This window comes from Vombatus ursinus, unplaced genomic scaffold (genome assembly GCF_900497805.2).
Source record: "Vombatus ursinus unplaced genomic scaffold, bare-nosed wombat genome assembly UNPS02014807.1, whole genome shotgun sequence".
In the NCBI taxonomy this organism is placed as follows: Eukaryota; Metazoa; Chordata; class Mammalia; order Diprotodontia; family Vombatidae; genus Vombatus; species Vombatus ursinus.
This window is the reverse complement of record NW_020954585.1, coordinates 23,937,189-23,949,365: the sequence shown is the minus strand read 5'-3', so window position 1 is coordinate 23,949,365 and position 12,177 is coordinate 23,937,189. Positions and strand designations below refer to the sequence as shown.

The 12,177-nt window shown below is 39.9% G+C and overlaps 1 protein-coding gene across 2 annotated transcripts in view; it reads left to right on the top strand.

Moving 5' to 3' along the window:
* TOM1L2 (target of myb1 like 2 membrane trafficking protein) overlaps positions 1-12,177 on the top strand; it is a 152,651-nt gene that overhangs the window by 131,062 nt on the left and 9,412 nt on the right. The window contains exons 13-15 of one of the 2 annotated variants that reach the window (XM_027874462.1): positions 1,493-1,558; positions 9,979-10,038; positions 11,570-11,606. In XM_027874462.1, the coding sequence (XP_027730263.1) occupies positions 1,493-1,558; positions 9,979-10,038; positions 11,570-11,606 (163 nt within the window). The remainder of the gene's footprint in view (positions 1-1,492; positions 1,559-9,978; positions 10,039-11,569; positions 11,607-12,177) is intronic. The other variant, XM_027874461.1, reaches the window with a different exon arrangement.

Here is a 12,177-nt window from a genome sequence, read left to right as displayed (position 1 = left end):
ATTCCCAGGAAATTAAATTTCTAATAGAATTTGGGAAGGTCCTTCTTTGTAAGTATCACTGCTGGCCACTCCCACCGCTCCCTGAGTGACTTCTTACAAGGGATCAGATAACATTGAGAAAAATGAAGAGAGGTGAGTGATATTTTGTAATTCTTTGTATTGCAAGTTAGAACTGGAAGTTTTTAGACTATTTCAGATAACCAGAAGAGAAAAGTTAGTCAGGGCTTTTCTCTAGGCTTTTCTGCCTGGTTTTTGTGTGTGTGTGTGTGTGTGTGTGTGTGTGTGTGTGTGTGTGTGTGTGTTGGGGGGAGGTGGGGGTGGAGGATGTGGGGGTACAGCTTGGTAGGAAACCTTCCCACAGATCCAGTCTATACTCAACCAGCCTAGTGTACTCTAGGTCCATTCATTTTAAAGGAAGGGTTAAAAAAGGGCACTGGCCTCCTTACTTATTATAGCAGATCACCATTTCTTAACCTTGAATTTCGTCTGAGTGAATTCCCAGGCATACCACACAGTAACTTTCCGTTCAATTTTACATCCTGCAGAAAAACAAAACCAGTAATGACAGCGTAGAACTCACCAGTAGGACGTGGTGAATCAGAGCAATGTTCCTCTCAATATCAGCCACTAGGGAGCATTGCAGAGCTGGTCCAACATTGGCCTGTAGGACCTGGGTCTGTTTCCTAATAACTCTGGGCTTTGCTTTCCCTGTAAGGTTAGTGAACTGCAGTAGCCCTGCTCAGGTTGGCTGACCCCAAGCATTTTCAATATCACAATCCCTTTTTTTTTTCTTTTTGATAAATGAAATATAGAAACCCAGGAATGTCCGGCTTTTTTTTAATTGAGCTAGTATGAGAAAACTAATACTCAGAGGAAAAGAACCCACCTAGCTTTTGAATCACTACCAGGAATAAATGCTTTCTTTTGTTATGGTGGTCACCTTGGCCCAAGTTGAGTTAGTATCCTTGCTAATATCAGCCATGCTAGGAACAAGTGTTTTCGGTCATTCACACTGGTAAATATGATCCTCCCTACCCAGTGTTTATCAGTTCAGAAGACTTTGAGCCTATATGAGGTGGCTGGTCAAAGTATTCCAATCCTAGTAGATTTGGTGGATTTAATGAACTTTCTCCTGCTTAGGTTAGTGGCTTGGATCACCCCACTGTTTCCAAAAGTCCTTAATGACTCTTATCGTCTTATCATATGATAGTGTTTTTAATTGTTTAATGTCTATATTGCTTGATTGGAAGAAGCCAAGGTCTGGCCTTGATGATGCCTTAATATTGAGAATTTCTTTTTGGTCACTAAATCTTTTTTCTCTTTTACAGAAGGGCTCAGGGAAACATTGTGGGTTTTCATGATTTTTTTAAATTGAATAAACAAGTGAATATGAACAGTAACTTTTCTTCCGCTGCTGATACACTATTAACTTTTTTGTCATGAGTTTTGCTGTGATTTCTTTCTTTCTGGGACATTTCTTTTCTCCGCCCAGAGGAGAGGTAAAGGTGGGAACTCTGACATGGAGCCTATAGACAAGTGGCTAATTACACAAGGAATGGTGAGATATCACCAGCAAAAGCAAAACCCTCTATTGTCCACCCCGCCAACCTCCCCCATTCCTGCCTTTGTAATAATCATCTTCTGTTTACCTTCCCCAGCCTACTGAACCTTTGTGAATCAGACAGTACAAGGTTACTTTTGAAAGCCAAATTTCTACTTTTGTTACAATCTTCTTCAACTAGACTTCCAGCCTAGGAAAACACCTGAAGTGCTTTTCTGCTGCTATTTATGCTGTCTTTAATGATTTTTAAAATAAGCTTGGGATGGGCGATGAATCCCTTTCCTCCTTTTACTGTCTTGATAGCCATATGCAGTATCTGCTTTTCCAGGATAAACACAAGTTTTACTGGTGATTTAGTTCTGGGAGGTGATACTTTTAAAGGAACTAGCTCAAAGCAGGCCAGTCAACAAAGAACATTCATGGTACACATGCATTTTGAAAGCCTGGAATCGAGATGAGGTCTCTTTCCTTTTAAAGTGCCTTTGGTCCATAGGACTAAATAGATATTGACTTATAAAACATAAATTCTTTGCTTTCTACCCATGGCTTCCATTATATTTGACTTTTGGGTAGCCATTTTACATCTAGTCATCAATACTTATTGAATTCCTGCTACATACAAAACACCATCTTAGGCAAGTTTGGGCGTGGAAATGGGGGAGCTGACAGAGATATTGAGAAACTAGGAAAGCATGGTCCCTGAATTCATGGGGCTGAAAGTCTTGGGACAGAGCAAGAAGAGGTTAAAAACAGCACCTGTGAGGACACAAGAAAGAAAGTGCTAACTCTATATGTGAAATGTCAAAGGTATATACAACAATTGGAGATAAATTGGGTGTAAATTAGCATGATTTTCTTTACCTTTGAGGGTTTTATCCCTCTTGAATATTGAAAAGATTAGCTCCTACTCCATTCAGCTCATTGGAACCTCTAAACTAGGCTTGGTGGGTGAGTAGAGGCTTTAGAGATAGTGAGAATACCCAGCAATAGTCTAAGAGTAGGCACATTTAGGAATCCTTAAGTGGCTAGTATTTTTTTCTAATTGTCCTTGAAGACCTCTAAAATATAAACCAGTATAAGCTCCCCATGCCATGTGAGAGAAATTTTTTGGGGTGGAACCAGGGAACCCCAAGTGTATTGAAACAACCTAAATACTCATTTGATCCATTCTGAGTTGGACCAGTTCTTCTACCTCTCTCTCTTTCTCTCTCTCTCTTTCTCTTTCTCTCACACACACACACACACTCCCTCTCCTCTCTCTCTCTCTCTCTCTCTCTCTCTCTCTCTCTCTCTCTCTCTCTCTCTGCATCAGTAGTGGAAGTTAGAGAGAAAGGTCAAGAATTTCCTAATCCCATGATTTCTTTGTGACTCCATACAGCTCTCCTTTGGCTAAATTGGAAGAATCCACTCCCTTTCCCCACTTTTATCCTTACTTTCTTGCCTTGTGGTCATCAATCCTGTAAAAAAGGATACTGCAGCCTTCCTATAGACAGCCCTGCTGGCTGAGTGACCTGGAGCCAACATCTGCCTCCATGGACATAGGCTGCTTCCTTGCTGTCTAAATGCAATAGAGTTCTCTAATCTCCCCACACCCTTTAAGACAAAACCAAACTAACAGTTACTTTTGACCTGGTGTCTCTTCTGCCTGACTGTAGTTTTTGTTATTGTTTTTAACAATATGTACTAAATGCTTTGCCACTATTTACAATAGAATGGAAAACCCCAGTCTTTCTAAATCTCCATAGTGCAAGTTCTTTATTTGGTAACTTTTTGTACTATTAAGTGAGAGCAGGAGGAAGAATTGTTACAACCCTAGCTATGAGTTGGTGCTGGGAGTTAGGGAGGAATTTTACTGTCTCTTTTAAAATGGCACCAGAGTTATAGAAATTACAGATTTCAATGAAATCCTTTGATCTCAGAAGTTGATAAATAACAGGTATATTCCCACTCACTAGTTCCTGTATAACTTTTCCTTTGCATTTTACTTCTCTCTCCTTCCCATTTTAGTTCTTTGTCTTTATCCAACTGAAAAAAAGAAAAAAGATTTCTTGAATATTCAGCGTTGTTGTGAAAGGCAGTTTGGAGGAGATGGATCACTGAGATACAGCTCCCTATAATTGAACCTACCATCTAGTTGGGCAGATAAGACATAAGCTTGAAAGAAAGTTAAAAAGCAATTTGAGATTTAAATAGCAGCTCAAAACCAACAATAGAAGAAATGTTACCAGGCTAGGCATGATTAATTGTGAAAGGGATGGTGCAGACAAATAAGTGCTATTAGAGTCCAAAGAAAGAGTTCTTTAGGTCAGAGTGGTCAGGAAAGCTTCACAGAGGAAGGGGGATTTTAGTCAGACCTTCAAAGATTGATCTATTTTGTTTCTTTGGTTTGTTTTATTGTCTTTGTCATTGGACCAGCCAAACACATAGATAAAAAGTAAAATCTAGGCCTTTGTACATATATCAAGAATCTGTGATTTTGTTAGTGTGAGTACTCCTTTGATTGGTACCCAATCAAAACCTCTCAGTAATATAGTAGATGGTCTTCAAGAATTGCTGTGACTTAAAAAACCTCATCATCTCACAGAGATGAGCATTTCCAAATTTGGCTACGCCCATCCTTCAGCAGCTTACATCCAGATCTGCACTGGACCTGTTCTCAAAGTCTTTCCACCTTGGTAGAACATGCTGGAATTATTGTTCCATTGACATAGACTGAGAACCCAAGATTACTTCAATGAGGCAATCAGAGTAACACTTTAGTGAAGGGGTCCTCTGGATGTGGTAGTCTAAAATAAAACGAATGCAATCCTGACTCATTTCCTAACCCTTCCTAATAATGGCAGTGTTTAACTTGAATGGAGCACAAGATCCCAGAAACCTAGAATAGAGTTAGAAAGGACATTAGAAATCATCTAATCCAACTGCTTTATTCTACAACTGAGGAAACTGAGGCTCAGAAAAGTGTTGCGAATCCACATGGACAGTGCAGACAGGCAGAATTAAGACTGGAACCCACCTCAAGGACTCTAAATATGCTGCTCTTTCATCTAGTAGATGGTAATTGTTTAAGTTTAGTTAATTGTTAAGACATCGGAGCATTCACTTTAGAAAAGAAACCCTAGGGGCAGGTAGGTGGCACAGTGGATGGAGCACAGGCATTTGAGTCAAGAGAACCTGAGTTCAAATCTGGCCTCAGACACATTACACTTACTAGCTTTGTGACTCTGGGCAAGTCACTTAACCCCAATTGCCTCACCAAAAAAAAAAACAAAAAACAAAAATAAAAGAAACTGCTGGGCCCCAGAAGGCAGAATTAGCAGCAATGAAGAGAGTCCGTTTCTGACTTAAAGTAAGGAAAAACTTAAACTCATAGCTGTCCCCTGGTAGAGTGGACTTTGTCTTCAACTCAAAACTAGATGACCGCTTATCAGAGCAGTTAAAGAGGGATTCCTGTTTTGGTACAGGTTGGATTGGAGTCGAGGAATTGTGGTGTGGTGGATAGACTGGGAGTCAGAAAGGCCTGGATCCAAACCCCATTTCTGATATTTATTATCTGTGTTACTGTGGGCAAGTTGCTTGGCCTCTCTGGGGCCCAGTTTCCTTATCTATAAAATGGGTTTAATAATATTTATAGTGCTTATCTCATAAGATATTATGAAGTTTAAATGAGATAATGTATATAAAATGCTTTACAAACCTTAAAACACTGTTTAAATGTCAATCATTATTATCATCATATTATGACCCCTGCAATCCCTTCCAATTCTGCTTGTGCAGTGTTTTTCGGGCCTGTTAGTTCCTGGAGAATAGAACTGCTTCCATTCCTCATCCTCAGTTTTCTTTGAGTTATGTTTCAACAACACTCACAAGGAGAGAAAACTTCTTTCCCTTTTTAAAACAGCTTCCTGTTCAGTTTTGTGTCTGACCACATATATGTGATTAGAAGACATACGGCATTATAGGAGATTGTTTATTACGATATGGAGGTTCAAATAGCTAATCTATATAAAACCGAACCTCTGCCATATGTCTGTTAACAAATATACTCCGTAGAAATACTTGCTCTGGGGTCTTCCTTCCATCAGAAGGGAAGAGTTCCTTAAGGGCAGGGACTGTCTAATTTTTGTCTTTGTACACCCAGCAAGTATTGTTGGCCCTTTAAAAATGTTTGTTGGGGCAGCTAAGTGGTGCAGTGGATAGAGCACCGGCCCTGAAGTCAGGAGGACCTGAGTTCAAATCCGGCCTCAGACCAGACACTTGGCATTTATTAGCTGTGTGACCCTGGGCAAGTCACTTAACTCCAATTGACTATAAATAAGTAAATAATAAATAGAAATAAAAATGTTTGTTGAATGAATGAATGACCTTTCATTCATTAACTACTTCATTCCAGCAATTTCTGAGTCATTTGTTTCCAAATTAGAAAACCAAAGCAGTGTAGAGTTGAATGATTTGCCTTTTAATTATAGAATCCTAAAATTTTAGAACTAGACCCCGTCATTTAAAAGATGGGTAATGACTTATTTAAGTTGGTGCAAATGAGGATCCAGCTCCCCTGGGGCCCAGTCATGGATTCCATTGGATTAGAGGATTCAGAACTCCGAGGAACCTTCCGAGGTCAGCTAGTCTGATGCCCTCATTTTAGAGTAAAAGTAGATATCGAGTGCTCTTTTCATTACATTGTGCTGTTTTTCTTTGACCTTATTTCAGATTTCACTTTAAAAACACCTGTAAATATATTTAATCATTTCGATTCTGCTACTTGATTTCTACTTTACTTAGTTGGTAAATCAGAAAGAGAGAAAAATCTCCCCCATGCTCTAACTTTTGGAGTTTCCAGAAGTTTACCATCCTGAGGAGATTCAGTATTAAACTCATTTATTCTTATGCCATGCTAGCTGCTATCCCAGACTCACTAAAAGAAAAAAAGATATAATTCCTTCCCTCAGGTAACTAATTGGGGTGGGGAGAAAAGTGTTGGGGGCAGCTAGGAGGGAAAATGGATAAAGTGCCAGGCTTGGAGTCAGGAAGACTCATCTGTCTGAGTTCAAATCTGGCATCAGACACTTACTAGCTGTGTGACCTCGGGCAAATCACTTAACCCTGTGTGCCTCGGTTTCCTCATCTGTAAAATGAGCTGGAAAATGAAATGGCAGCAAGCCACTCCAGTATCTTTGTCAGGAAGACCCCAAATGGGGTCATGGAATGTCAGACATGACTGAAAAATGATTGAACAACAAAAAGAGTATTGGAGAGGAATTCACAGAAAAATGAGGAGTATTTGAATGTACATCTGAGCTGTGGAAATAACATTTGAAAAAACTATATATCCTAACAAACACTTTTTTATCTTGGAGAAGACTTACTGTTGTAAGACAATAATGATGATTCTTGTTTCTATAAATCTTGATGGCTTATGAGGCATCTTTCTCTGAAACAATTCTGTGAGTTGAGGGAGTGCAAATATCTTTATTCCCACTATATAGATATAGCTATATAGAGACACACTAAAATACACAGAGTAAGTGACTTGCCCAGGGCCACAGAGCTAATAAATGATGGAACAGGGACTCAAATCTGGGTCTTTTACCTCCAGGTTCTGGGCCTTTTCCACTGTACTATCCAGCTAAGTATGAAAAAGGTATAAAAATGTGATGTAGATGTACATTAATTCCTAAGCTCTCACTGTATCTCTTTTCCCATTTGAGATGACTCTTTACTTTCAAAGCAATAATTTTTGAGTAACAGCATCTTATAAATTCCCAGAGGCTGAACGTCCTCATTTTAAAATTTAAAAACTTTAAAAATTGGTACCACTTATGTATGCACATGTATATGTGAAACAAAGGCATACATTTATCAACCATCTAGAAATTAGCATACTTTGCTTATGTAGACATTACATTCACCCTAATGGTTATTGCCCATGTTAAGGGCTCTTAGCACATCACATCAGGTGTTTGGGCCTGGAGAAGTGATTAAATTATGCGTATGCTTTTCCTGCTTTGTTCCTTGGACTAATTGTTGAGAGGTTTTTTGATCTGTTTGATTTTTGTTTGTTTTAAATTTGTTTTAAGATTTTCAATGGGAGAGACAGGTTTGACCATTCAGTCTGCTTAAGTTCTCAGGCAGTTAAGTAAACCATTAGGTTGAAAATGAAAACAATAGACAAAATTTACAAATTTGATCTTTAATGGTTGACAGATTTTTAACCTTAGCAAAAAGTGGCTTTTGTTAGAATAGGCTTTTAGAAATAGAAGAGGGGCAGCTAGGGGGTGCAGTGGATAGAGCTCTGGCCTTGGAGTCAGAAGGACCTGAGTTCAAATCTAGCCTTAGACACTTGACACTTACTAGCTGTGTGACCCTGGGCAAGTCACTTAACCCCGATTACTCCCCCCCACACACACACAAAAGAGACCCAGAAGGTTGTCTAGCCCTAGCCCTAACCTTTTCATTTTATAGATGAAGAAACTGAGGTTTGGAGGTGAAATGGCCTCTCTGAGGCCACACACAGCTAATAAGAAACAAAACAGAAAGGGAGATCTTGTTAACTTCTTACGGGTCCAAAGATCCTACTTAATTCTCCTCAGAACCCTCATTTGGATGCTATATATCAGCTTTCAGGGAAATCTGATTATCTTATTGTTCATTTCTAGTTACTCAGGGGTGAGAGAATCATAGATTTACAGATTTTTTTTTTTAAGAACTAATAGACTTCTCAAAGGGGTGTCCTAACCTTAAAAGTCCTAACCCCCATTGTCTCAAATCATCTTTTAACAGGAGGTTTTGGCCAGTGGACATATGGTTGTTAAATTAGAGTTGATAAAATGAGTTTTTCCTTTTTTTTTTAAAGGTCCAAATGTTAGCCTATAATAAACATTGGGACAACAACTCATTTTACTGTTTCAATTTTATCATTTACCAAAACTTTGATATTGAGATGGAAATTAGTCAAAATTGGAATTTTCCTGGAAATAGTGGATTTAAAATAGAACCCCAGGCAATTACCATCCAGGTACCAAGGATGCAGCTTGGTATAATAAGGTAGATTATCTTTGATACCAGAACATAACAGGGTGAATTAAAGGCAATTGACTAATTCCTTCAGGCTTTTAGCCAGCACTTTATTAATGTGGCTTCTTAGCTTTTGACAGCAACTTAAATATTTTTAACTGAAGACATTCTTCAAACTGACCACCCTGAGAGATATTGAGCATGATAGGCCTAGGTATTGAAACATACCACACCCTAATGAGATCGATCTCAATTTTCTTAGTTATGGCAGGCTCCCCAATTCTGGCCAATTAGTTCTAAGTTACCCATCATGTAATGTCTTTCCTTAACTTCAGAGCAACAGATTTAAATTAAGAACTAGAGTAGGAGCTCAAAAGACATTATAGTATTAAGAACTGCCCAGCTTTTTGGCCCTTCTAAATGAGTACAAAGAAAAGTCAACCTGAAGCTCAATGAGTTTTTTTCTCCTCCTGGACACCTCATCTGCCTTCCATGCTTCAACTTGCAGGGAAATGAGTCCCACTTTCTAAGAGGTATTCCAGAGCCCAGGGCAGGGCCACTATTTCCTGTCCTCAGAGCCCCTTCATCTCTTCATCCCCGTGTTGCAACCCCGATCCATCCCATACATCCCTCCTCATGCCCTTCCCATCCACAAAAAGTTTCTGAATGCCCTTGGCTGGGCAAATGTAGGGCCAGAAGCAATCTTCAAGTAATTAAAGCTTTTCATTTCCAGCAGCTTGGCCACCCAATGTCATGTTTGCCTGCAGTACCACTGTTCTCTACTACCAGTAACAACTGTTGCCACACTGGACCTGATAGGAGTCTCAAGCCATCTCAGAGATAGGAACTTCCATCAGTGGGTTCCAGACTCTAATATTGATGGTGGCTAGTGACAGCCAATGCAGTTGGCATATATTTACACCTTGGTTGGTTGGTTAGTTGGTTGAAATCCTGAATTTAGCAAAATTCCAAGATTAGTGCCTGAGATTGTGGCTTTCCACCATTGAGTTTAGGTGATTCTTTTCAATGACTAAAATAAGGAGTCAAAAAGTTATCCATTTTAAGAACATGTACTGCCATCTTTTCCCTTCCCCCTTAGTGTCCCATTTGGTTTGCTCCACTTTTTATGATTTTTCTCCCTCCAGTCCCTGTTTGGTTTACCCTGCCTATTTATGATTTACCTCACATGTTGCTCTTATATATTTGGTTGCCTTTTCAGCACATTCTTATGTTTAAATTTGTGTGCCATGTTGGTCATGTTTTGCTCAGTGTATTTTGAGTTTGGTTGGGGAGGTGGGTGGCTTTTGATTATTTAATTTTGTACCCGGTATTTTGTTTTCTTTTTGCCCTGGCTGTTTGTGGGTTTTGCCTGGCTCGGTGGCCCTCTTTGCTGCATTCCATAGATCCCTGTTGCGCAGTCCTCTGTCATGGATGACATTGAGGTGTGGCTCAGTACGGACCTGGTGAGATTTTGACTTTTATATTTTTTTATCCTAACCTCCTTTCTCTGAGAATAGAAATTATGCATTTTATGTACTAATGAAACCAGTAAAAAGTTTGCCTTCCATAGTAGGTAGTCCACATGTTAGCAGGGGGCTTACACCTGAAGTTCTAATCAGTCTGTAGCGTATTCCAAGTCTCATATATGATTTAAAACTCATTTTCCCCTCTTCCTCCTCCTGTTTATTTGTCACCTTCAGGGTTTTTTTTAAGCCTCCATCAGATTTTTTCCCCCATGTGTTTCTTTGATTTGTAATAAAAGTTTCCTTCGTGAGCAGTGTTCCTATCATGATAAAAGCTATAGTTATTAAGAATGTAGCAAAAGAAAATCACCCTCTCTACTATTAGAAATTACATCCTAGGTGAGATGATGAAAAAGACCTGATGGTGTTCTTGTTTCATGGAGAATTATTCCAATATCTGGACTGTCCTCAAACAAACAGCTCTGCTGTAGCACTATCTGCATCGGCTGTCCATGGGCCAGATGTCAGAAGGCACAACTATTTAGCCACCTTGAACTTCCTTCCACTAGTGTCAGATGAATCTATGACAGAACCAGGACCAGGACCAAGACCTCTCCTACTCATCTCAAGCTCTGCCGCCTGTGCCGTCTTCAGAGAGAATGAGACTTTCCAAAGCAATTGGTTGTCAAGTAGAGCATATTTAAAATCTAATACAGTCCGCCATTTCTTTTCATGAAAGTAAAAAATGTAGCTTCCTTACTAATCTGGGGTGCTTTTTGCTTCCCCTTTACCTTCCCCAAAACCCTTCACATTATAGTTTTCTATGGCAAGGAGGATATATGGTATGAGAATAAGGTCCATGGGAGTTTATTAATTGCCCCTAAGCTGGTGATTTCTACCCTGGTTTTATAACACTCCAGGGTGGGTCCAATTATATCTGTGAGTGTAATGAAATTCTCAAAATGAAGTAATTCTAATTGACTTTAATTAAAACTTCTAATTAAAAATATAGTAAGTACTAGAAAGGATAGTAGCATGGTATGGTCCAGTTAACAGTACTATTTCAGCAATTTCAAAAAGGCTGGGAAACACAGCCTTCAGGAGGGATATATTTCTTCCTCTCCGGTAGCTCTTCTTTTCTTTAGAAGCAAAGACACCTGAAGAAGGAATGGGAATTAAGTACAGTTAGAATATTCAGTGTCCATCATTGGTAGCATATGTTTATTGGTTCTACCGCCCTATGACCTGAGAGAAACATCACAGAACCCTAATGGGGAGGTCATGTGAATCATCCCCTGACTTCAGGCAGGGTGGTGCTTGTTTTATAACAAAAAAAAGAGCTACCTATCTTTTCCCCCTTCTACCCATCTCTTGAGAATGTAAAGGCCCTAAAACTGTTCTGGTTGTAAATATACCAGCCATGCCGTGCTTCCATGGACCAAGGAGGTCAGTGGAAAAGATAAAGTGGAAAATGAAGGGCCAGGTCACAGCAGGGGACACTAATGCTACCTTGTCTTTGTTCCCATCACAGAAAGGTGATGAGCCGGAGGAAGGAGTCACAAGTGAAGGTAAGCGTGCAGCACACAAAGTGACCTTTGCAGCCAAAGATTCTTTTTATCAACATACTTAATGAGCATTGACTCAGGTCCATTGGAGGCATTATGGGGACTATAAGAAAAGAATAAGACATGGTTCCTGTCCTCAAGGAGTTCACAGTCTAACTGGGGAGACATGTGTGAAAGGTCAGATACGAGGACGAGACAGTATGTGAGCCTTCCAGTTCCTCCTCTCACCACCAGCCTAGTCTTGCCTAGAACCAACCAGAGTCAGAGCCACTGTGGCACTGGAAGTGTTCTCTTCAAAGCCAGGTAGGAGGGAGGCAGCTTGGTGGCACAGTGGATAGAGCACTGGCCCTGGATTCAGGAGGATCTCAGTTCTGGCCTCAGACACATAACACTTAGCTGTGTGACCCTGGGCAAGTCACTTAACCCCCATTGCCCCCCCCCCAAAAAAACCAAAAACAAAGCCAGGTAGGAGAAGGGCACTGAAGTGTTGTGACTGATTTGTACCAGCTCTCTAGGAAAAACGTTCAGGGGAAGCCTTGCAGGCCGAGTACTTACAGAAATAATAGGAATAGGC